At 47.8% G+C, this 24,192-nt stretch overlaps 2 protein-coding genes across 2 annotated transcripts in view; one reads left to right on the top strand and one right to left on the bottom strand.

Annotated features, from left to right (window-relative positions):
* The window catches only part of nompB (intraflagellar transport protein 88-like protein nompB), a 1,761,410-nt gene that overhangs the window by 343,318 nt on the left and 1,393,900 nt on the right, over positions 1 to 24,192 (top strand). The gene's annotated exons all lie outside the window — the stretch shown is intronic.
* On the bottom strand, positions 4,303 to 9,454 carry LOC142818110 (uncharacterized). The gene has a single exon (XM_075896455.1). The coding sequence runs from the start codon at positions 8,107 to 8,109 to the stop codon at positions 6,781 to 6,783; it is 1,329 nt and encodes a 442-aa protein (XP_075752570.1). The 5' UTR covers positions 8,110 to 9,454; the 3' UTR covers positions 4,303 to 6,780.

The following is a 24,192-nucleotide window of genomic DNA, read 5'->3' as shown; positions in this document are numbered from 1 at the left end:
ACCTGAAGCCAAAACACCCTGAAAGCCCCGCCACTGACAGTGAGGATAACAGAAACGCTGCAAATTCTTTTGTTATTTTCAGTCAGTGTTCAACATCGACAATGAAAAACAATTGAATATAGTCCCACATGACCGAAATCCGATCAAGCCACTCGAAAACACAGATTCAGGTCTGTTAAACCTTTTGTTAAACATTGACACAAAGAAAGCGATTGGACCTGATAACATACCCAATATGTTTCTTAAGAGATATGTGGAGTGGAACAGTAAATACCTGTTTCATATCTTCAAAAAATTATTAACGACGTGTTCACTTCCTGCAGAGTGGAAAATTGCTGAAATCATTCCCATTCACAAATGTGGTAGCACATCACAGGTGTCTAATTTCAGGCCGATTTCCTTAACCTCGACCGTATGCAAACTTCTTGAACACGCAGTACTTAAACATAAAAACACGTACCTTAAACAGGAATGTATTCTTTCGCCCTATCAACATGGCTTCCGTCGCGGTCTCTCAACAGTCACACAGCTATTAGAACTAACGCATGACATATCACAAAGTGTAGATTATAGGAAACAAACAGACGTAATTTTATTGGACTACTCAAAGGTTTGTGATTGCGTAGCGCACAAAAAACTAACCAGGAAGCTTCAGTGTACAATAGGTGAAGGCCTTATTGCTAATTGGATAGAGAACTATCTTACTGACCACTGACAATTCGTGCATATTCATAACAAAAATTTCACTTTAGCATCTGTTACGTCGGCAGTGCCCCAGGCTAGTGCACTGGGTCCTGTGTTATTTTTCTGCTGTATATTAATGATTTGCCTTCCAGATTGAATGATAACTTTCGGCTATTCGCTGATGATTGTATATTGTACCGTGAAATTAATTCCGTTGATGATCACCATGTACTGAATAATGCACTCTAGTCTGTCTTTTGTTAATGTGAGGAGTGGCAAATTACTCTCATTGCTAAGAAATCCGTTACGCTTACTGTAGCTAGAAAGAAAGCAATATCTGATTTCAGGAGCACTATTAATGACACACCTCTTACTCGCGTACTTGAACATAAATATTTAGGCGTCACTTTAACGCACGATCTTCGATGGGAAACCCATGTCAACAATATAACCTCAAGTGCACTAAAGCGGCTTTTCTTTTTGAGAAGACGCCTTCATCTGGCACCCCCAAATACAGAGCTGCTGGCATACAAAATGCTTGTCAGACCAATGTTAGAATACGCCAATATTGTTTGGTTTCCGTACACAAAGGAACTAATTGCAAGAATGGAAGGGGTGCAGAGGAAGGCAGTAAGGTTCATTTATAATAAATATAGGCAAACGGATTCTCCTACAGAATTAATACACAAAGCTGGTCTGTCAACACTACAAGGTCGGGCGAAAATAGCTAGACTAAAGTTTTTGTTTCAGTTAATTCATGGTGGCATACACATCAATGCGTCAAAACTAATTTCTTTCAGTCGATCTAGGTTAACACGTTACCGGCACTCTCAAGCACTTGATGAATACACTTTTCATTCAAACTGCTTTAAATATTCATATTTCCTGCAAACCACGAGAAATCGGAATCAACTTAGCCCTTCTGTTACGAACACTTCATCTTTGAATGTGTTCTTAGATATGGTAGAAGCAAAGGTACACGCTGAGGAGTTTTTCATAAAATTGTTGTTCTTTTTCTTTTCTTTTTGTCCTGTTGTAATTCGTATGCAGGCTCTTTATATTGATAACGTGATTACATCATTGTGCATTTTGTCTTTATAGTTGTTGTAATTCCTAGTTTTGCAGAGATTGGTACCCTCACTGTGCTCATTGCTACTACTGCTTCTCATGTATTGATTGATTATTGTTTTGCATGCTAGAAATGATTGCTTCGTGTTTCTTTCTGTATCAATATGTATGCCCTCCCTGCAATGAACTCCTTGTGAGATTGGCAGTATTGTTAAATAAATAAATAAATAAATAAATAAATAAATAAATCCAAGCGCAATGGCACCGTTTAAGTACTCGGTGAGCAAGGCGCCTCAAGCAGTTAAAAAAAATCACTGACAAATATTTTCGTGTTTTCGAACTCATCTAGTCACCGCAGGCCACTCTTCCTCTTCATCGAACCAGTGCAATTACTGAAGTGCGTGCGCAACAACTGGTTAAAACGAAAGAACCAGTGTTTCTGGTTCCCTCAGTTCTAACCAAGCGCAGCGGGGCAGCAGCACATGCAGTAAGCGTATTTCAAGACAGTGTAAGACGCATATAACTGAGAGTGAGCAGTTACTCCGGTATGGCTGCACTTTGTCCAGAAAGGCTGTTTCCCCTACAGACATTGAGAAACGAAATGTTAAACCTGCTTTGCAGGTATTCAGTGAGTTCGGCCCAATGCACTTCGCGTCATTGGAGCCAAGCGCAGCCTGAAGCACTGCGAAGAAACCACCATTGTCAATTATGTAATGGTGACATTGGGCAAAGCTGTCAACGTAAAAACTCCTTCCAAAGGACTGAGAAGATGGGATGACTTGCAAAAGCCCATGTACCCTTCGACCCCAAGGTTTACTTATTAAGCAATTTTTGGGACTGGTTGGAGGAGTGGAAGGAAAGGAGAGCGGATGCCTGTAAGTTGTCTGGTTAGACACATGTGGTTCTTAATCAGATGACTCGGGCATTCATTGAAATCTGTGCATATTGCTCTGAGGAGCTCAAGATGTTGTTAGTGCTTCTTGGGAAGTTCTAAACAGGCCTTCTGGAAGACGGCTTTGGTTGTTACCGACGACTGGCTGGGTCGCAGTACTATTTGCCCGATTGATTGATATATGGGGTTTAACGTCCTGAAACCAGCATATAATTATGAGAGACGCCGTAGTGGAGGGCTCCAGAAATTTCGACCACCTGGGGTTGCTCCCAAATGCACCCAAATCTGAGCACACGGGCCTGCAGCATTTCTGCCTCCATCGAAATGCAGCCGCCGCAGCTGGAATTCAATTCCGCGACCGGCGGGTAAGCAGCACCATCTTTCCGTAAGACAGATTTAAGAGTGCAAGAAGAAGCTGAGGCTGCGAAGCACAGAACTACAAATCAGCATGGCGTCCGCACTCGTCGACGATCAAAATCAAAATTGGGAATAGCTCCAAACGCAGGCAGCAGTGCCAAGTGGAAAATTCAATTTTGTTGTGACCGAGGAGGTGCTATCAAAGCTGAAGGATGTCATTCGAGTGGGGTTACCTGTGTTGCTGGCTAGTCGGTGCACATTGCTGTGAAGAGGTCAAAATGTGACAAATGCAGGGAGCTCCTCACAATTAAAAAGACTGTCCGAGTTTTTCCTGAAAACCTCTTGTACAGTCTTGTCAAAGAAATCGACAGGGGAGGCCTTGTTTACCCAGCAATCCCAGCCGTGAATGCAGTGGCTCATAATTACCTTGTTGTGGACGAGCTTTCCAAATGTGATGAAGTTTGAAACGTTCAAAACCAACGTCAAGGGGCCATGAAACTAGCACTTAAACTGCTCAGCTACACGGAGCCTTGAGATGTCGACATCTGTGAAAAGAAACACGCGAGTGAAATGGTGATGAAATATATATTGTGGAGCAGCACGAACATTCTGAAGAACTTCTGCCGGCGAATAAGCAACAAAGTGTCGGACCCAGGCAGCCAGACTAAGAAGCAGAAGCTGTAAACTCTAACAAATAAATGAATAAAACATTGACGGGTGTAAATATAAGGGGTATAGTTAAGTTTTCCTTTTTGTTCGTTGATCTCCTTGATATGGATTGAAGTCCCGTCAAGGAGATGATCGGCGTCGATGAAGCAGGAGGCAGGTTGGAGGTAATGAAAACTTGAAGGTATATTACAGCGAAATATTTACAGTCATATGTACATCTTGCCGAAGCACACTCATGATAACACAGACATCAACAGCGTCTTACTCTTCTACTTAACTTTTCTTAAGTTAGAGCCTACAACACTGTTACTACATACAACGTACTTAGTCTCACTGTTCGACCACCAAGTGGTTACGGCCCAGACAAAAGTTGCATCGTACGGAGTCGTACTGATCTATCAGTTAGGTGATTGCAGCCTCGACTGAAGAGAAACGGATTCCCTCCAGTCTTAAGCATCTTGCCGTAACAAAGAAAAAGGGGAGGGGGCCACTGCTGGTCCGCCTCAACATTCTCTCATCCAATCTGTTTCCACTAAGATTAAGTCACTCCCTACTGGGCTGACCTTACTCTCGACAGCAGCGCTTCTACAGTTTAAACAGGCGTTTTGATACTCTTTCCCATCATGTCTCTCTCTCCACCTCCCCCGCGCTCAGGAATTCTAACGCTCGGGAGATATCGGCATTGTAGACCCGGTACATTCATGCCCTTTCCCACACCCAGCGAGCCGAGACGAACCTCCAAAGCCGGAAATTGAATGATTGCGCGCGGAACGTAATTGCCCCCGCAGGTAGCAAGCGGCCTTTGACTTTCTCCGCTTTCCCTGTGCTCGGGTCGTGCATCGCTGCGACTTTGGGCCGATCGCCAGGGCAGAGCGTGTCGCCTACTTCCACTGAGCTCGCGCCCGGCAGGGGAGGCAGGACGGGGTCGCTTAATCCCATTGTGCGTTTGCCCCCGGCTGCGGCGACTTGTCTCTAAACCACAAACATTCCAAGCCGGTTAGCAGAGCGGGTTCGTTTCACATTGTGTATTTGTCCCCAGCAGCGGAGGAGACGGACGTAGTTTGCATTCCAGAGGATAAGTGGTGTATAGTTACCGAGAGAGAGTCGAGAAAGAAGCTTTGAATAACGAAGCTTCTGGTGCTGTCCCATCCGCACGATCAACTTATGAGCGGCAAAACATAACACGTCCCCCCTAAAGAGTATACTGGGCTGTCTTACGCTCAGTGATACGATAAAGCACTGCCGCGATTAAGTCACTGGATTTTCTAACCACACAACAGTTGTACACAAGCATCAAACACAATTGCAAGTCAACACTACAGGATAATACACTAAACGAAAACAAATACATGCTAAACAATCAAGTACAGCATTGCTGCTTCAAGCATTGAGATCACTAGTGTCTGTTTCTTGAATTGTCAATCACACAGTCCACAATATACAGCAGCACGTGGGCAGGAACATTCACGTCCCCCCCAGTTGGCATGGCACTGTTATTCTGATGGCTTCCATGAACTATTCTGAAGCCTAGATAACGCATCCGCATTACCGTTACATACTCTTTTCCGGTGTTGTACCGACACATGATATTGCTGTAAAGCCAGCGCCCATCTTGTTAATTTCGCCCCGTTCGGAGTCGAAGTTGTAAGGTACGACAGCGGATTGTGGTCGGAAACGACGTTTACTATGGCACCGAAAAGCCAGTAGTCCAACTTCTTTAAGGCCCATATTATTGCGAACGCTTCCCTCTTAATTGTTGACCAACGCATCTGGGTCGGTGAGAAGCGGTGGCTTGCAAAGGTGATAGGCTTCTCTTCTCCCTCGGCTGACATTTGTGCCAAACATGCTCCCGCCGCCGTAGCTGATGCGTCTGTGAAAAGCCAGTAGGGCTGAGATGGCTCAGGGGTGTTTAGCGCCACAGCCTCGCACAAAGATCGTTTGAGAGTCTCAAATGCCGCCTGAGCTTCCTCCGGCCAGGGTATCTTATTAGGTACCGCTTTCTTTGTTAACAGCGTGAGCGGGCTCGTCACCTCTGCATAACCTCGGACGTACTCTCGATAGTAGCCGCAAAGTCCTAACCGGCTGCGTAGTTCCTTCTTGGTGCGCGGTGGTCCCAAGTTCTTAATTGCTGCTATCTTTTCTGGGTGTTCTGGGGTTGAAAATTTTGGCATGCAACCCAATTTCTCCAGCATCGTTTGCGTGAGCTGCGATTTGAAATTAGTGCCCTGATCGGAGCAGATCATTTCCGGAACGCCTGTGCGACTGAATATCTCAATCAGTGCATCACAAGTCGCCTTAGCTGTCAAAGAGCGCAGTGGGATCACCTCTGGCCACCTCATGCAAAGATCCACTAAGCACAGCGCATACTTATGCCCTCTCGCTGACGGTGTGTCTAGGGGTCCAATCACATTTACATTGACAACTTGGAAAGGGTGCTCGGGTCTAGTGAGCGGAGTTATAGGCACTTTATCCGTGCGACGCTTGTCTGAACGAATTTGACATTCATGGCACGAACGACAATGCTCTAATATCTCCTTCGCCATACCCGGCCAAAAAAAATTATACCTAATGCGAGCTCTTGTTTTCTTTGACCCTAGGTGCCCTCCGCATAGTGACTCGTGTGCTAAGTGCATCACCTCAGTGCGCTTATCTTTGGGGACAACTAGCTGACTCACTCGAGTGCCTGCTATTGAGTCGCAGTGGTATAATAGTCCGTCTGAAATGAACATGCCGGATTTCCCACTACGCGCATCTTCCCAACATTTCTTTAGCGTAGTGTCGCCCAACTGCACGTTGCGGAACTCTACTCTTTGGCCTAATGACGCCTCCCTTTCTTTATCAGTTTGCGCCTCTTCCCCGGAATCATCTTTCTCCTCCAAGGTAAGATTGCAGGCAACTACCTTTTGTTTCTCTACTGCTTGTTCCGCCTCGTGAGCAGGCTCGGCCGGTGCTCGACAGGGTGCCAGAGGGCTGCTGGCCTTCAACAAAAGCTTCCAATCGTCCTTGGTCAACAAACAATCTGTACCCTCGACGAGTTCATCAGTTAACGCGCAGAGTAGGTCGACGTTCTGAGGCTCCGTAACCTCTCGTGGGCTATTTAATTTGACCGGTTACGTAGCTAGCCTTGCCTCGATAGTTTTACCGAAAGCGGACACCAATCTTACCGTGCCAGACGGCTCTACCACACTTCGCGGAAGCAGACTCTCCCGGATGACGGTTATCTCACTCCCCGTATCCAAAATCGCATCTGCGGATATGCCTGCACATGATACAGGAATTAACTGCAGTTTATCTGTGCCTTCACCCTCGTGTTTCAGAGACTTCACCTTTGCGCTAAGTACTCCAGTAGGTATTTCAGTATCCGTCTCGTGGGATAACGTTACCTTTTGAACCTTCCGCTTTGGCTCGGTAGCCTTCTTGGGGTTGTTCTCCTTATCACTAGCCTTCGGGCACTCTTTAGCGAAATGGCCTGAGCCGTGACATAAGTGGCATTTCAGAGCCCCTTTCTCAACTCGTGTCGCCGGCTTCTGCCCCATTTCTACAGTTGGTTGCTTTGAAGCACGCCCTTTCCCTTTCGCTTGCTCGAAAGTTTGGAGCACTTTCGCGATCTCAGTTGGCCTAAGCCATCCCTCGCCTTCCCTTAATCTCACATACTCAAGACCCTCCGTACTAAGGCCCGATTTTATGCGGTCAGCAACCATGAGTTCTGCCATCACTTCTACCGTGTCGGCTTCTCTCACTTGGAGGTAGTATGAGAAATAGGTTTTCACGCGGGACGCGAACTGTGCCCACGTCTCTTCCTTACGCTTTACGGCTCTTTCGAACCTCAGCAGGTACTCTGCCGGAGAAAGCTTCAGTTCCGTCAGCACTGCTGCTTTAACTGACTCATAATCTGCACTCTCTTCAGGGTTGAGGTTACGCAGTAGGTAACGGACTCGCTCAGTTAGCGCTGGCATAACCAAATGTACGCGGCTCTCGTGCGGTACCTGGTAAGTAGCAAAAAGTTTTTCTACTTCCTCAAACCATAGTGGGACATCCGCGTCACTCGGCAGGCGGAACCCTTTTAGCACTTTTGCACATTGCTGAACAGAATCGAAACCCCGGCGCCTCTGATCACCCGTCTCCGACCCAGAGTTGGACAACGTGCCATTGAGACGTTCCGCGTTCATTCTAGCCTGCAATAGCTTTTCGTACTGAATCTGAAGATTGAGCTTTTGAATTTCAAGCTCAAGCGTTCTCGCCTCGCTCGATTCCGGCAAAACCTGAGATGCCTGCTGCATCGATTCTTGCCTCTGAGTAAGCACTGTCGCCCCATTTGACTGATCAGAATTTTGAATACCATCATTGGATGATTCTCGACTCCGATTCACATCTGCCGCACTCGTACCCTCATCTTCATTAGACTCCATTGTTTTAGCACCCCCGCGTGTTCTCACCATGTGCTCTACACATAAACTGCCATGCCAACTAGAGAAGAACGCAAGAAATCCTGCTCACCATTTGCTGTATGCACTGTCGTTCCCGGATCTCCTCCACGGTGCCGGAGTTGGCTGCTGTGGGAGCGTCTCGACTTTGCCGCTGGTGGCTGTTGGATGCCTTGCCCCTCGGTCCTCTCAGCGCTGGTCCAGTGTATGGTGCTGCAGAGCTCGCCGATCCATGTCGACTGCGCCAGTTAAGTTTTCCTTTTTGTTCGTTGATCTCCTTGATATGGATTGAAGTCCCGTCAAGGAGATGATCGGCGTCGATGAAGCAGGAGGCAGGTTGGAGGTAATGAAAACTTGAAGGTATATTACAGCGAAATATTTACAGTCATATGTACATCTTGCCGAAGCACACTCATGATAACACAGACATCAACAGCGTCTTACTCTTCTACTTAACTTTTCTTAAGTTAGAGCCTAGAACACTGTTACTACATACAACGTACTTAGTCTCACTGTTCGACCACCAAGTGGTTACGGCCCAGACAAAAGTTGCATCGTACGGAGTCGTACTGATCTATCAGTTAGGTGATTGCAGCCTCGACTGAAGAGAAACGGATTCCCTCCAGTCTTAAGCATCTTGCCGTAACAAAGAAAAAGGGGAGGGGGCCACTGCTGGTCCGCCTCAACATTCTCTCATCCAATCTGTTTCCACTAAGATTAAGTCACTCCCTACTGGGCTGACCTTACTCTCGACAGCAGCGCTTCTACAGTTTAAACAGGCGTTTTGATACTCTTTCCCATCATGTCTCTCTCTCTCCACCTCCCCCGCGCTCAGGAATTCTAACGCTCGGGAGATATCGGCATTGTAGACCCGGTACATTCATGCCCTTTCCCACACCCAGCGAGCCGAGACGAACCTCCAAAGCCGGAAATTGAATGATTGCGCGCGGAACGTAATTGCCCCCGCAGGTAGCAAGCGGCCTTTGACTTTCTCCGCTTTCCGTGTGCTCGGGTCGTGCATCGCTGCGACTTTGGGCCGATCGCCAGGGCAGAGCGTGTCGCCTACTTCCACTGAGCTCGCGCCCGGCAGGGGAGGCAGGACGGGGTCGCTTAATCCCATTGTGCGTTTGCCCCCGGCCGCGGCGACTTGTCTCTAAACCACAAACATTCCAAGCCGGTTAGCAGAGCGGGTTCGTTTCACATTGTGTATTTGTCCCCAGCAGCGGAGGAGACGGACGTAGTTTGCATTCCAGAGGATAAGTGGTGTATAGTTACCGAGAGAGAGTCGAGAAAGAAGCTTTGAATAACGAAGCTTCTGGTGCTGTCCCATCCGCACGATCAACTTATGAGCGGCAAAACATAACAGGTATCTTCTGTGTTTTACCTACGCCGACGTTCTGCAGGGGTACAGAACGAGCAGACGCCTCTACCCACCGCCTCACCGAGACCTACAACGCAGAGAAGCAGCCACACTATGGTAGTTGCAAGTACAAGCCATATGAACCCCCGTCTGGGCAAAGCACGTTTGCCCAGAGGTTTACGCCACTGATGTATGCCGACACTGCAAGAAGGCGCGAGCCACTGAGAGACACCTCCTCTGGGACTGTGCACCACCGCCGGATAACCAAGAAGTAATGCCAACTGCCATAAGCAGCAAAACCATCAGCTGAGAGCCAGGCAACCAAAGAGACGTGGTCCAGCACGTGCTTAGCATCCTGGAACGCCAGCGGCCGAAAGCGGCGCCCCCACTGATTTGACGCGAGTAGGTTGCTGCTCCGGGACGTCTGAGCACGCTAGTGTCTCGCTTTAATCCCCCTACCCCTTCGCCCTTTATGCCGGATCGTCAATAAAGTTGTTTCACTCACTCACTCTGTGTTTTACTTCCTAATTTTATTCAGCTTGTCACACGTGTAGCCACAAAAAAAAATAAAAACAAAGTCCGCGAAGTGCACCGCTATTGCACCATACTTTGCTCTCGGGCGCCCCTAAGGTGTTTGAATAAATAGTATAAGCACTTCTGCTGGAAGCGTTAGAAGCCTCGGTAAGCGCGCGGCACACCCGCACCTGTTGCTATGGGAGAGGGAGTGAGAGCAGAGAGATAACATCTGCTGGCACGCGGACACCGGCGCGAACAACGCCGGAATCCAGTGTTGCCAGGCTTGGCTATATGTAGCCGAATTGGGCAACAGAAAAATTTTTGCCGTCGTCTTGGACGAGTTGGCTGTGTGGCTACATTCGGGCTACTAAAGATCAGGGACTTGGTTTTTTTTTTTTGGGGGGGGGGGGGAGACTGCCGTGATGAATGCCCCAGAAGTGACCTCTTAATGAGCGGACGCAAATCTCCTAAGACACATTCAAATTCGGACTTAGAGAGGTCGAAAACGCCACAATTCAACAGAATTTCGCATGCTTCGTCGCCTAAGGCAGGAGAAAATTGTGTGACGAGCACCAGCACTCAATTGTCCATCTTCGTCCGAGTGGGTGCAGAACGCCTTTCTGCCTTTCTGACAGACGTACAGGGCTGTGCTGGCATGTGAACCATGCGCTTTTAGGCCACAATTCTATACTGGAAGCCATGGAGTTGGACGTGCATTTGTATATGGCTAAAAATGGGCTTTCGTCTATTGGAACCTTCTGCGATTTATCCGATTGCGTCGCTGTTAATCATCTTTTTAATCAGATTGCAGGCGCAACGCGTGTATTGTGTTGTGCCTGTTGCGGAACCTACACAAGTTCGACCGCATACCCTGCAAAGAATGACAAGTCATGCACCTGGCCTTAGTCATGAATAATAAGCTCACGCGTTTCGTACCATATCAGATTTTGGCGCTTGTGCTCGCCGCTGCGTCACTCGCAGCAAGTTTAGCCAAAACATTTTCACCTGCAATTTTACCCACTGTGATGGGCTTGCTGTTACAGGGCTCGACTGCTGACCGAAAGTTGGGGGATCTACTTCCGGCCACAGCGGCCGCATTTCTGTGGGGGCGAAATGCTACAGGGGTCTCCGTGAAGAACCCCAGGTGGTCGTGATTTTCGTACGCACGGCGTCTCTCATAATCATGTCATCGCTTTCGGACTTGAAACCTCGACTACTATCACTATCTGTTGTACACACTATTCTATCGTTTAACGCCACAACATTATTAACAGATTCATTGAAAGTAAAAACATTTTTTTTTCGTTTGACCTATTTTAGACATTGATAACCAGTGGCGTATCCAGGGGGTGGCATTCAGGACGTGTGCCTCCCCTGTCCCAGAAAATAATTTTCGCCAAGGCATACAGAGCAAGAAATGACCCTTTCAAAAAGGTGCCTCTTCCCCCGAAAAAGTAAAAAGAGGGAATTTATACCTACGCTTCTGTCAATAAGTTGACTTTTTGTTTGTTATTTGGTGGTGCTAAAGTGAATTTGACGCACCAACCTAATAATATTCACAGGGATAGCGGCAAAAGTTAGCGTCTATTATCCTAAAGTTCGTTGAAAATAATTTTAGCCATGCTTTGCATGGGTAAAATAATGCCGAGTTTGGAACAGCTGGCCGTATAGAACACCTAGCTTCGAAAGACAACTTTCCAATAGTAACGGACTCGTTCGATGAGGATTGCACAATTGTGTTGCTTGCTAACTTTTTTTCAGTATGTTAATCTGGTAGAAAGTTTGCCAACGGCATAAAAAAGGTAAAGTGCGCTTATTTGCTTAAGATGTGCATGCATATACTGATGATTTCACGCTCTCCAACGCTAATGACGAGGACCGTGTACTCAAATATAGGTGCAGAACCGCAGTTGGTCAATGTTTCCGGATTTCTTTCCTAAGGCATTTCTCATAATCACATCGTGGTTTCAGGACGCTTTAAAGAGGCATATTAATGACGGATTGTACAAAAAGATATCATCATAGTCAAAAGTGAACTGCATCTGTAAATAACGCGGCAAATACGAATGGCCATATTTGGCTTCAAATATTTGCTATTTTTTTTTGTCTCTGGCTACTTTTGGCCTACAGTTGCTCTAGTTTATGGCTACGCTGCTTCGTTCGACCTGGTAACACTGCGTCGGATGCCATATATAGCCTGACTAACGGCCTGACCCCACGCATCAGTCGCAGCGCGTCAGAGCATGACTTTCTCGACGCGGTCAGAAGTCAGAAGTCAGAAGTCAGAAATGATTTTATTATGACATCAGTAGCATTACAAATATTAGTATACGGTGCTGCGACCTCTCCCTCGGGGAGAGAAGACGCTTGGCTACGCGATGCTCTCTCTTTATAGGAAGAGGCGCGGCGCCGTGTCCATCTTTCCAATCTCCTCTTTACTTCCGTCGTTCGCTGTCCCTGCGCCTCGCTCTCTCTTTCATTTCTCCCTATCTTTAACTTTTAATCCTATCTTTGTATTCCCTCCTTTACTCCCACCCCTCGTCAGCTACTGTTCAGGTGTCAGCCCCTGAGAGAGAGTTACGGGGCTCACTTTTCTCTTCTTTTTCATTTAAAATCACTTCCCCCGCGTCAGAAAAGCCACGCGCTGCAACGGATGCGTGTGGTCAACCACTAAAGAGGCCCTCTAATAGTTTTCACTACTTCATCGTTTTACATGTTTTTCTAGCTAGTTGCGTACACTCACGGCTTAAGAGATAAGTGTCGCAAGAATGGCAGCGATAGGGCCTCGCAGTGCAAAGTGCTTCAGCGTTGAGATATCAAAATACAATGATATACATGCTTACCCTCAACTTGATTTTCTTGGGCTCGCCTCACCGTGTTTCCTTCACCCTTTGACAACAGAAGGCTTCCGAATGAGATGAACTGAAAGCCTACCATACGGGAAGCTCTCATGACATTACCTGTTACGTCCAGCGTATTAAGGACGCCGTTTCAATGGTAAAAAACTATGTGCTACTGGAAGAGGGAACGACACGTGCAAAACGAGCCAGCTCGCGGACCCTTCTGTATATTTTTTTAGCTTTACTGATGTTTATTTTTGCAATGACGTATATATACGAATGCTTTTACATTTTTTAAAGACACTTCAACGGAAAATTTTTCGTCTGTCTGTCTGTGTGTACATTTGTCTGTTTGTTTGCCCTTAACGACACTTCAAACGGCATCGAACGGCCAACCCCATCCGCCGCGCCCACCAATAATTATCAAGGTTTAGTGTTCATAGTTGTGCGATGGTCAATTAAAAAGCAATTGTTGCGTATATCTGAGGTGCCATAATAACACGTCGACGTTTTGTATGTCTGCCTTTATACTAGAACAGGCACACACAAGTAACTATAAGGACTCTAGCGTTTATCGCTCTTCGCTGACTGTGAAACGCGAGCTCAAAAATGTAAGTGTTTCCAACGCTTTGCTACGACGTAACGGCGGTGGCACCTGCCCTTAGCTTTGCATTATTCACTTTATCACTTCCGAGACTGGCGCGCATCTTTCTCCGTGGTCGCGCACGCCTTCGTTTTCGAAGATAACTGGCAGAAGGCGCTCGTGTCTAATGTGCCTCGATGCGCTCGTTCGCCTCCGCTACACGCTCAAGGTGGTCTAACGCAACGCCTCCATAATACCATTCACTGATTTTCTTGCGTACAACATGAAATAAACATTTTTTTCACTCTCTCCAGATGCAAGACATTTGCGTCTTTCGACGCCAGACATCGTCTTTCGACGACGTTTGCAGTGTAACATGCAGATTCGGGCCAATTCTTTTCCCTTGGTTTTTTCAAATAACGGCGCCCAGAGTGTCGGTGGTGCGTATCCTCCAGCACATGGCGTTCGGCGTATTCTTCGACCAGCTTTGCTGTTTCCAAGCTGGAAAAGTCGCATAGCTTTATTCTTTGTCGCTTTGAGTGAGAAATCATGCTAATGACAATATAAATCCTAAATAATTTCTTTTTTGATGCAATGCCACCATCACATTCAACGTTACCTTTATCCAATCATAAGGCGGCAACCTTCCCGCGTCATTTCCGCTCGCGTTAGTTCTTTCGAGCACCGCTACTCGTTATGCAGTCCGCACCAATGTTTTCAAGCGTTAGAGTGCCCCTTAAAAATGCATTAGCATTTAAAACGCGCTAGAGGCAGGTGCGCGTCGCAGGTCTATTATTTGTTTGGATGGGTACCACGAGTAAGACCGACGCTCGGGCCAAGGCCGTTACAACATTGTGTGTTAACGCGTTGAGAACTTGTACTTAAAACGGGTCGAATAAAACATACGCGCCACAGTGCGCATTGCAGGTGCTAATCGCGGAGGCCAAAGCGAGGAGGAATCTATTTTACCGCACCAAGAGGGCAACTACACAGCGCTCACGAAGAGCACCCTAATAGTGAAGTGCAAAATATTCGCAATGCCCACGGCCTTTTGGCCGCGAAATCACGCTGAATCGCCGCCTGGAGGCAACTGGCCGAATTGGCGAAGTGTCGACTGCTCCGCACGTCGTCTGCTAGCCACGTCGTGCTTATACGTGCGCTTACGTCATGCAAGTTCTCCAAATGGGGTTTGTCTGGCCATGTCAGCGAGAGTGTAACTGCTTCTACGTATTCCTGAAACGACGTACGAAAGCATTTGGTCTTGCTTGGCTGCCAATGCATTGTATTAACATCAACGGGTGCAACTTTCCAGACTGCTGTTTATTGTCGTCGTATCCTACATTCACCAAAATGCCCCGCCGCGGTGGTCTAGTGGCTAAGGTACTCGGCTGCTGACCCGCAGGGCGCGGGTTCGAATCCCGGCTGCGGCGGCTGCATTTCCGATGGAGGCGGAAATGTTGTAGGCCCGTGTGCTCAGATTTGGGTGCACGTTAAAGAACCCCAGGTGGTCTAAATTTCCGGAGCCCTCCACTACGGCGTCTCTCATAATCATATAGTGGTTTTGGGACGTTAAACCCCACGTATCAATCAATCAATACATTCACCAAAATAGTTTCAAAGTAGGTACTGCTTTCTGTTTCAAGCACATCGCAAAATGCTCTTGGCATCTTTCCAAACCTGAGGCCTGTTAAATGGTGCGTCAACGCAGTGTTTTATAGCGACTTGGTTTTAAGAAAAAAATAAAAGAGGCTCTAGGTTATGCACTTGGGCGTTGTTGATAGGTGTACAACTACGACACCGTAGTGTATCGATCATGCTAGGAGCCTTAGTTGCGTTTATCTGGCGGTGGTGCCAATACGAAAAAGTATTGCTATCACATAAACAGCAGCACATCGGTAATTAAACTGTACCTAAAACAGATTTACCGTGTGCAACCGTGTGCTTAGACTTAAGAACGCTCTAAAGAGCCCAGATGTTAAAAATTAATTCAGACGGCTTGCCTTATATTTAACGCTTATGATATCACTGAAAATTTCATTTTTACGTTGTCTTCAGTGTTTGTGTGGCATTGTTAGTGACCGGCAGAAGGCAGAGGAAATTTTTGACTAAAAAAAAATAACATGCTTTTCCCACTAACCAGGCCTTTGTTGTAGCACTGTCATGCACGTAATTTATCGACAAGAGCTTTTTGCTGAGCTATTATATAATTTTTTTATATTCTTACTGGTGTAAGCATATGCGCGTACACGTGGTAAACACAGTGTAGTGCAAAGCGCCGTCAGCCACTACGCTTTCCTGAGAATACTTATAGACTGTTCCAGATTTCATGATGAACACAGTGAAAGAAACAAATGAATCATATTGTGACGACGCGGAATCGACAAGCACACAAAGCGCCTCAAACCGATGCGCTTTATCGATATCAGGAAAAAGACTTCAACAATCTTCTTGACAGACTTTTTAGTGGAGACCGGACTGAACAAGCGCCTATGACAGACAGCCAGAGATGGGTATATATAAAATGTGGTCATGTATATATTTGCATTTGAATAGTAAGGTGTGCGTGTAAACAGTTTATGACTTTGTGAACTGCGCGAAGAAAACAGTGTATTGGCATGATATTTGAACTGGTTTCAGTGTGCTATTATGTTTTTTTTCTTTTCCGTATTGTTAATTTTTGGGTACCGTTCTGTATTATTACTTTAATTTTCGCTGCAGAACTTTGTGATATGAAGTAGCCGAGGCAATAGGCACCTCAACCTCTCCACAGCAAAACAGTTAAAACAGAACAGAACATCTTCGTCTTTTGCCCTCTGACAAGGACACTCGCGCTGCTTCGTTGTCGCCACCATTGGCACATACGCACGGCATTAGTCCACCCTTAAAAAAACATCGCCCCAATGTTAAACGTTCGAGAAGCAAAGCGAAACCTAAACTGCACAGTTAGTCACTGATAGTAAGGCTTCATCTGAAGCACGTGGAGAATTTCTGGTGAATGTCTGTGGCGCTTCGAACACTCAGAACGCCGTCCAGAAAAACCTCGTAGGTGACGTCACTGATGCGCCGCAGAACCTTGTAGGGTCCGAAGTATCTTTGCAACAATTTTTCGGAGTGAGCCCACGCTGAGGAATAGGTGTCCAGACCCATACTTCGGCGTCCGAGTTGTATATCACGGGTCTTTGCTGGAGGTTGTAATGTTTGGCATTGTCGTCTTGTTCTTTGGTAATTCGCAACCTGGCAAGTTGTCTGGCTTCTTCTGCTAGCTGGGTAAACTCTTCGGCATCTGTCTCATTGCCATGATTTTCATGAGGGAGCATTACGTCTAACGTTGTTGTAATTTCGCGTCCGTAAATGAGACTGAAGGGTGTCTTCCGAGTGGTGTCCTGACGAGCCGTGCTGTACGCGAACTAGACGTAGGGCGAAATGACGTCCCAGTTCTTGTGCTCTACATCTACGTACACACTTATCATGTCAGCTAGGGTCTTGTTGAGGCGTTCGGTGAGCCCGTTGGTCTGGGGATCATACGCCATTGCCTTCCTGTGAGCTGTACCACTTAGTTGGAAAATGGCGTCCGAAAGCTTGGCCATGAACGCAGTACCTCTGTCGGTGATGACTATTGCGGGAGCGTCGTGTCCTAAAACGATGGCTTCGATGAAAAATTGTGCCGCTTCAGCTGTCGTTGCCCGTGGCAGAGCGCCTGTATCCACGTATCGGGTGAGGTAATCCACGGCGACGATTGTCCACCTGTTTCCAGTGGCAGACTTTCGGAAGGGGCCTAATAAATCCATGCTGATTTGTGTGAACGGTGTCGCCGACACTCGGGCAGGCTGCCGCAGCCCAGCTGGTTTTATGGATGGTGGCTTGCGACACTGGCAATCTAGACATGCCTGCACGTAAGTTTTGTCAACTTTGGCAAGTCTTGGCCAGTAATAGTTTTGCCTTATCCTCGCCAATGTTCTTGCGTAACCCAAGTGACCAGCGGTGGGCTCGTCGTGGCAGGCTTGCAGTACCTCACGGCGAAAGGAAGAAGGAATGACGAGCAAGTAGCTGCTGCCAGTGGGTGAAAAGTTCTTATAAAGAACGTCATTTCGCCAGGAGTACGACAGCAGCCCTCTCGCAAATAACTTCGACACGCTATTCGTCCGCCCTTGTAGGTAATTTATGAGTGGTAGCAGTTCAGCATCGTCACGCTGCTGTTGAGAAAAGGCAGCAGTGTCCACAATTCCCAGAAAGGCCATGTCATCGTCGTCGTTGTCCGGAGATGCCGTCTCAACAGGAGACAGGTGCATCGGTGTGTCGTTTTCTCGACTTGTAGGCAACAGTGAAGTCAAATTCTTGGAGCCGAAGACTCCATCGTGCAAGACGGCCAGATGGATCTTTCAAGTTGACTAACCAACAGAGAAAGTGGTGATCGCTGATAACGGTGTTTGGGCGGCCGTACAAATAAGGACGAAACTTCAGGACGGCCCATACCATTGCAAGCCACTCTTTCTAAATCGTAGTGTAGTAAGCTTCCGCTCGGGACAGCGTCCTGCTGGCGTACGCGATCACCTTTTCGTTGTTGTCCTTCGACAGTACGAGCGCCGCTCCAAGACCCACATCACTAGCGTCTGTTGGCGCATCTTTATCGAAATGGGCCAGCTAGGGGGGTGTTTGCATGTGCTGACAAAGCTCGTAAAATGTCTGCTGTTGGTCTTCGCCCTATCCGAAGGGGATATCTTCCCGAGCAAGCTGTGTCAATGGCCATGCGATGCGCGAAAAATTAGCAATAAACCGCCAGTAATATGCACAGTGTCCGAAAAAACGTTGCACTGATTTTTGCCTGAGGGTGTCGGGAAATTCGCCACGGCGGCAATTTTATCCGGGTCGGGTCAGATGCCTAGGCTGCTCACGACGTGACTGAGAAATTGAAGTTTGTGGAAGCCGAAGTGGCACTTTTCAGGTTTTAGAGTAAGACTGGTCAGTCAAGCGTATTGCTTCAAAAACTGCTTTGAGCCTTCGTAAGGGTTCCTCGAAAGTCGTCGAAAGGAAAATCACGTCGTCGAGGTACACCAAGCAGGTTTGCCACTTAAGTACCGACAGAACCATGTCCATGAGACGCTGAAATGTAGCTAGTGCCGAACACAAACCAAAAGGAATACATGAAATTCATAAAGCCCATGAGGTGTAACATAGGCGGTCTTCTCACGATCTCTCTCATCCACTTCAATTTCCTAGTAGCCACTTTTCAAGTTCATAGACGAAAAGTACCGTGCGTTTCGTAGTCTATCCAATGAATCATCAATACGCGGCAGAGGATAGACGTCCTTCTTTGTGATCTGATTGAGCTTCCGGTAGTCGACGCAGAAACGCAAGCTGCCGTCCTTCTTTTTGACGAGTACTACAGGTGATGCCCAAGGAATGTTAGATGACCGAATCACACCATCTTCTAGCATCGTTTTCGGCTGTTTTTTTAATTGCCTCACGCTCCTTTGGGGCGAATCGATAAGGATTTGGCCGGATGAGTCTGGCATCGGAAATCGTGTGTATGTGGTGTTTCGTCAGTGCCGTTTGACCAACTCTTGATGTGGATGAGGAACAGCCGTGGAACTTATTGATCAGCGTGAGAAGGCGGTCTTACTCAATGGGAGATAACGTTGGACTAACGTCGACAGGTGTCGGTGTAGTGATAGTTGGCGCCGCTGCTTCCTCCACTAAATGACAATCTTCTATTTGAGTGAGTCTGTCGAAATAAGTAATAGTTGTGCCTTTAACTATGTGTCGGAGTTCTCTGCTGAAATTTGTCAATAAGAGGTCAGCGCATTCGTCAATAACAGTGGTGACAGCCCTGGCAACAGAAATGCCGCTAGTGAATGCGAGGTGCTTGATGTGTTCAGCGATGCCAGTACCGTTTCGTAAGATGTCACAGTGCACGGATACGAGGGATTAACTTCGTGGTGGCAGTACTACGACGTTATCATCGGCGATATGGAAGCGAGGTGGCTGGTGCTCCTAACCTGTAGCAGTGTCCGAGCTTATAGCGAACGTTACGCTTTTGTCACGAATGTCAATCACAGCCCGGTATTCGCACAAGAAATCCATTCCCACTATGAGCTCTTTACGGCACTCGTGAAGAATGACTAGGTTGGCGACAAAGGTGGAACCAGCGATGAAGAGTCGGACCGAGCACTTTCAAACCGGTGTCATCAACTTGCTTCCTGTAGTTCTTATATTGGGTCCGTGCCTTGGCATCTTCACCTTCCTTAGTCTGTCGGCTAGCTGTTGGCTTATTATAGAAAAGTGGGAGCCGGTGTTCACAAGAGCCGTCACTTGGAGGCCGTCAATGTGAACGACGATGTCAGCACTGATAAAGTCGGTTACGTCGGCAGTTGTTCCATTCGTCGGATTAGTCGTTGCTGTCGTCGTCTTCAACATCGGTGGCTTCGAGCGGTCATATGTCTGCAATGGGGGCTGTTCGGAAGTTCGATTAATGACAACCACACCCGCAGAGGTCACTACGTCTAGTTTCTCTGTCGAGGGCTAGGGGACCTGCCCCTGGGGACGTCGGCAAAACTGCAACGATTTGGTGAAGTGCCCCGCGCAGGAGATGGAGAACGTGACCGGGGCCTCTTTAGATTCTGCGGTGGTGTGTTCATAGGAGTGTCGTTGTACGTGCGTCGATCGTCGTACGTAGCGTAATCATGGTACCGAGGAAATATCGAGTACTGAAAGCCGCGATAACGGCAAACTCTGTAAACGTGCCCTCTACGCCACAATGAAAGCATAGCAGTCGACGGTGAGTGGTACGCCGCGAATCGGTTTTCCGACGCTCGTAGGTAAGCAGGGACTCACTATTAAACCACGTTGTGCGCTTCACTAGTCGGCTAAACAGCATTCGTCTTGTCGGCGAAATAAATGAAGTTGGGAAAAAAGGAAGAAAATAGAACAAAAGAACGGCAGGGAGGTCAACCTGCCTATAGGCAGTTGGTTTGCTACCCTGCGCATGGGAGGGGGATTGGGGAGATGAAAGATAGGGAGAAGAGAGGGAAAATAGATAAACACAGCACATTCGGCAGCACACGCGCACACACTCATAGTCCAGTCTTCTCTTTTGCGGTGTGTGACATTGCTGTTACAGCCGCTTGTTCAAATCCGTGTCGTGTAGGAATTTCAACAGAGCTTTTGTCGCCTTCTGTTGCAATGACTTCTCTCGGGCACTTGACAGAATAGCGTCCACAGACATTTGGATGTTGTCGATGCACGCAAAAACGGATGCCAGTGACTGTCTCTGGATGTCATACAATGGACAGTCACACAGGATTTGGTGTAGCGTCTCTTCGCAATGGCAGGCATCACAGAGAGCATTGTCGGCCATCCCTATGACAAAGGAATAAGATTTTCTAAATGGCACTCCTAGCCATAAGCGACGAAGAAGAGTGGCTTCTCCTAAATAGAGCCCAGTGGGCATGCGGAGAGCCGTCAAAAAGAGCAGTTGGTGTTGACGATTCGTCTCTTTGCTTGGTGAGCACCATAGGGAAAACGTGATTTCACTCGCAAGTCGTCGAAGATTACTGGCTGCATCGGTTTGCGAAAGTGGTATGGCGTGTTCCTTCTCGTGCTCCTTTAAGAGCTGCCCGCGCGGTAGTATGGGCACGTTCGTTCCCTATGATGCCCCAGTGACTTGGAAGCCACTGAAACGTCACATGATACCCTTTCTCGTGTGAAGCGCGGAGAAGGCATGGAATTTTGAAAACAAGCTGTTAGTACGGCCCGCGACGCAGTGTTGAGAGCACAGTTTGTAGGGCAGCCCTTGAGTGGCTGAAAATTGACCATTGTTGCAGTGGTTTCCGACGGAACACACAAAGTGCTGCGCGCAAAGCAGCTAGTTCCGCTCTTTTAGATGCCGTGGAGCGGTCAGTCCTAAAGCTGATGCTAACACCTATTGCTGGGACAACAACTGCACCTGACAAACACTGGCGGTTCGTGGAGCCATCGGTATATTATTGTACGCTGTCTGAATATTTCTCGTGCAAAAGAAGAAGAGACAATTGTTTCAGCATGGGTGATGAAAGCTCAGATTTCCTCCAGAACCCTGGTACACTAAGATGTACTGTGGGTCGAATAAGACACCAAGGGGGCATCGATGGTTTAGATGCAGGAGTGAAGCCCGATGTAAATTTCTCGTTGTACTTCACAATCATTTTAGCGAACGACGCTTGGCGCCTCTCTGAAGGCAACAGTGCAAAGTGATGACACGGAGCACGTGCGAGGTGTCTGATGTGTGTTCTCAGGACTTCTACAACAATGTGAGTTTCTATCGTATGGTCACCAGCAACTGCAATCGTTGCCTCGACGTACATCTGGGCAGACCAAGGCACACTTTCAGTGCTTGGACTTGTACTGCCTGTAGAACACGAACATTGGTGTTGCAGGTATTCCTAAGCACGGGCAAGGTATATCTCAGGAAACCGAGAAACAAGTCGTCGGCGCTGAGAGCGGCTGTATTTTTAGGGATGGTGTTAGTCCAGTTATTGAAGTCCGCTGTGCCGAAGGCGTGACGACGGGGCGTCGGACTGCATCAGCATAAGTAAGATGTCGTCGCACACCATTATAGCCGGATGAAGAGAGAGCCTGACGGACCTCATCCCGGACATCAGCGACAAAAGACAAAGCCGGCGTCGGTTTGGTTGCTGTAATTAAACCAAGCTGTCGAAGCTCCTCCCTCAAAATCTTCCGGATGACTTACCGAAGAGGCCTGTCGTTGTCGCAGAGGCTCGCCGCAGTCGTAACGGGACTACTCGCTCGAAAGTTGACTGGTTTCTGCTGGCGGTACCGTTGCTGTAGGGCCCGTTCAATTGCTGCGGCTTCTTTCGTGAACTCAGCTACTGTGGTTGTTGAATTTTTCACAAGCCCAACAAACAGTTGCTCCTTCACACCTCCCAGTAGATACCGCAGCTTCCTCTCTTCTGGCTTCTCAGGATCTGCCCTGCCGAAAAGATGGGTCCTGTCTTCGGCGGACACAGCAACGCTCTCATTTGGTTTTTGAATTCAAGCTTCCAAGAGACGTTGCGCATTCTCCTTTCTGTCGAGACTAGTAAAGGTGTCAATCAGCTGGTTGCGGAAGTCGTCCCACGTAGCCATGCTTCTTTCCCTGTTGATGCACCACGTCTGGGTGTTGTCTTTCAGGTAGAAGTACACGTTCGCGAGCTTGTCTTCTGGGGTGGCCCACTAGTTGTACTTCGCGCAGCGTTCGTACTGGTCCAGCCAGTCTTGGGCGTCTTCATAGGTCTCACCATGAAAGCTGTAAAGAATCATGGGATTCTGAAGTGCCATGTGTGATGGAGCTGTAGTAGCTATGGTGGCTGAAGGAGGCAAGCGATTGCTGGCAGTTTCTGGCAAGGTATTGAGCTTGGGAGCCAGGCCTCGCAGACGGTGACTGAAATGGTGGACTCGTGTGCCGATGGTTGGTAGCGATTCCGGGCTCGAATGTCGGGTCCGCGAAGGGGTGCCAAGCATGAAGACGTACCCAGCACCTTCACCATTGTGGCGACGTGGGATCGAGGAGCACACAAAGCACCTCGAACAACGAGAAATAGCTTTATCGATCACAAGAAAAGGTGATGATGATGATTATGATGATGATGACGATTCCACAGACAAGGCTCGTACACACTCAGGGAGATCAGCCAAGAATCAATGACATAATTCAACAAGATTTTTTTGTCATTCAATATCGATACCATCCACGAGAAAAAAGAAAGAAAAAAGAAAAGAGACCCTTGGAAGACCCGCAAACTCAGCCTGTCAAACCCCATTTACCAGATTACAGGTGCGGCCGCCGGTGCGAGTGTCGGTGCCAGCGCCATGGAAATAGACCGTTCAGCCACCAAACGAGCCCACCCACCGACCACGGACTCTGAGGGCTCTACGGACAGTAGTATGCCCCAAAAACTCGCTAATGCTCTGACGACGTCAGAGCATTTCTCATGTTTTGTTCACTCGTTGAGCGCTCGCCCCACCCCCTGCAAGGGGTTTCTCTGAAGTTTGCGCGCCCTCCCCTTATTTTCAAAATGGCTACGGTGCATTTTCTGTCCTTGAACGTCAGGGGTTTCAGACGCCGAGATAAGCAGAGAGAAGTCATGCACTTCGCAAGGTCACGTCATGTCGATATCCTTTTCTTACAGCAATGTAATTTTAGAACCCTTTTTGATGTGCAATCCTTTTGTTCACATTTTGGAGTCGAGGCCTTTTTTTCGCTGACTGATTCAAAGATGTGCGGAGTCGGAGTTGTTTTTTTTTACACCAGCGTTACGTCGAAGAGCACACTGTGTTTATGGTTTTGACGGCCGCGCACTAGCAGTAGACTTTCACCTTCACGGCAGACGAGTAAGGGCGCTCGTAATATATGCCGCAGCTCAACGTGGGGCACGGCCGACTTATTCAATTCACTCGACTCATTTATGTTTGACAGTTACCCCACTTTCTTAGTTGGAGATTTCAACTGTGTTGAGGACACTGACAGAGTAGCGCGCGGACGCAGACAAAGCAGACAATATAGCGGAGTTAGCGAATTTCGACAACTCATCCGCAATTTCAAGCGGAGGGAAGCGTGGGTCGACACTCACGGGAATGACTTCGTTGCAACCTGGCGACGGGGTCCCAACATGACCCGGCTAGACCGCTACTATTTTCGAGAAGTGCTAGCCACTCATGTCCTTAGTTGCGAGGTCCTACAGTTCCCACCGGACGTTCCATGCATTACAGACAACTTTCCAGTGTCTGTAAAACTTTTCTTTGAACAATCCACTACATTTAAACGC

The sequence above is a fragment of the Rhipicephalus microplus genome, chromosome 5 (assembly GCF_043290135.1).
Source record: "Rhipicephalus microplus isolate Deutch F79 chromosome 5, USDA_Rmic, whole genome shotgun sequence".
NCBI classification, from domain to species: Eukaryota; Metazoa; Arthropoda; class Arachnida; order Ixodida; family Ixodidae; genus Rhipicephalus; species Rhipicephalus microplus.
Note: the sequence above shows the minus strand (reverse complement) of the source record. Positions and strands in the feature narration are given on the sequence as shown.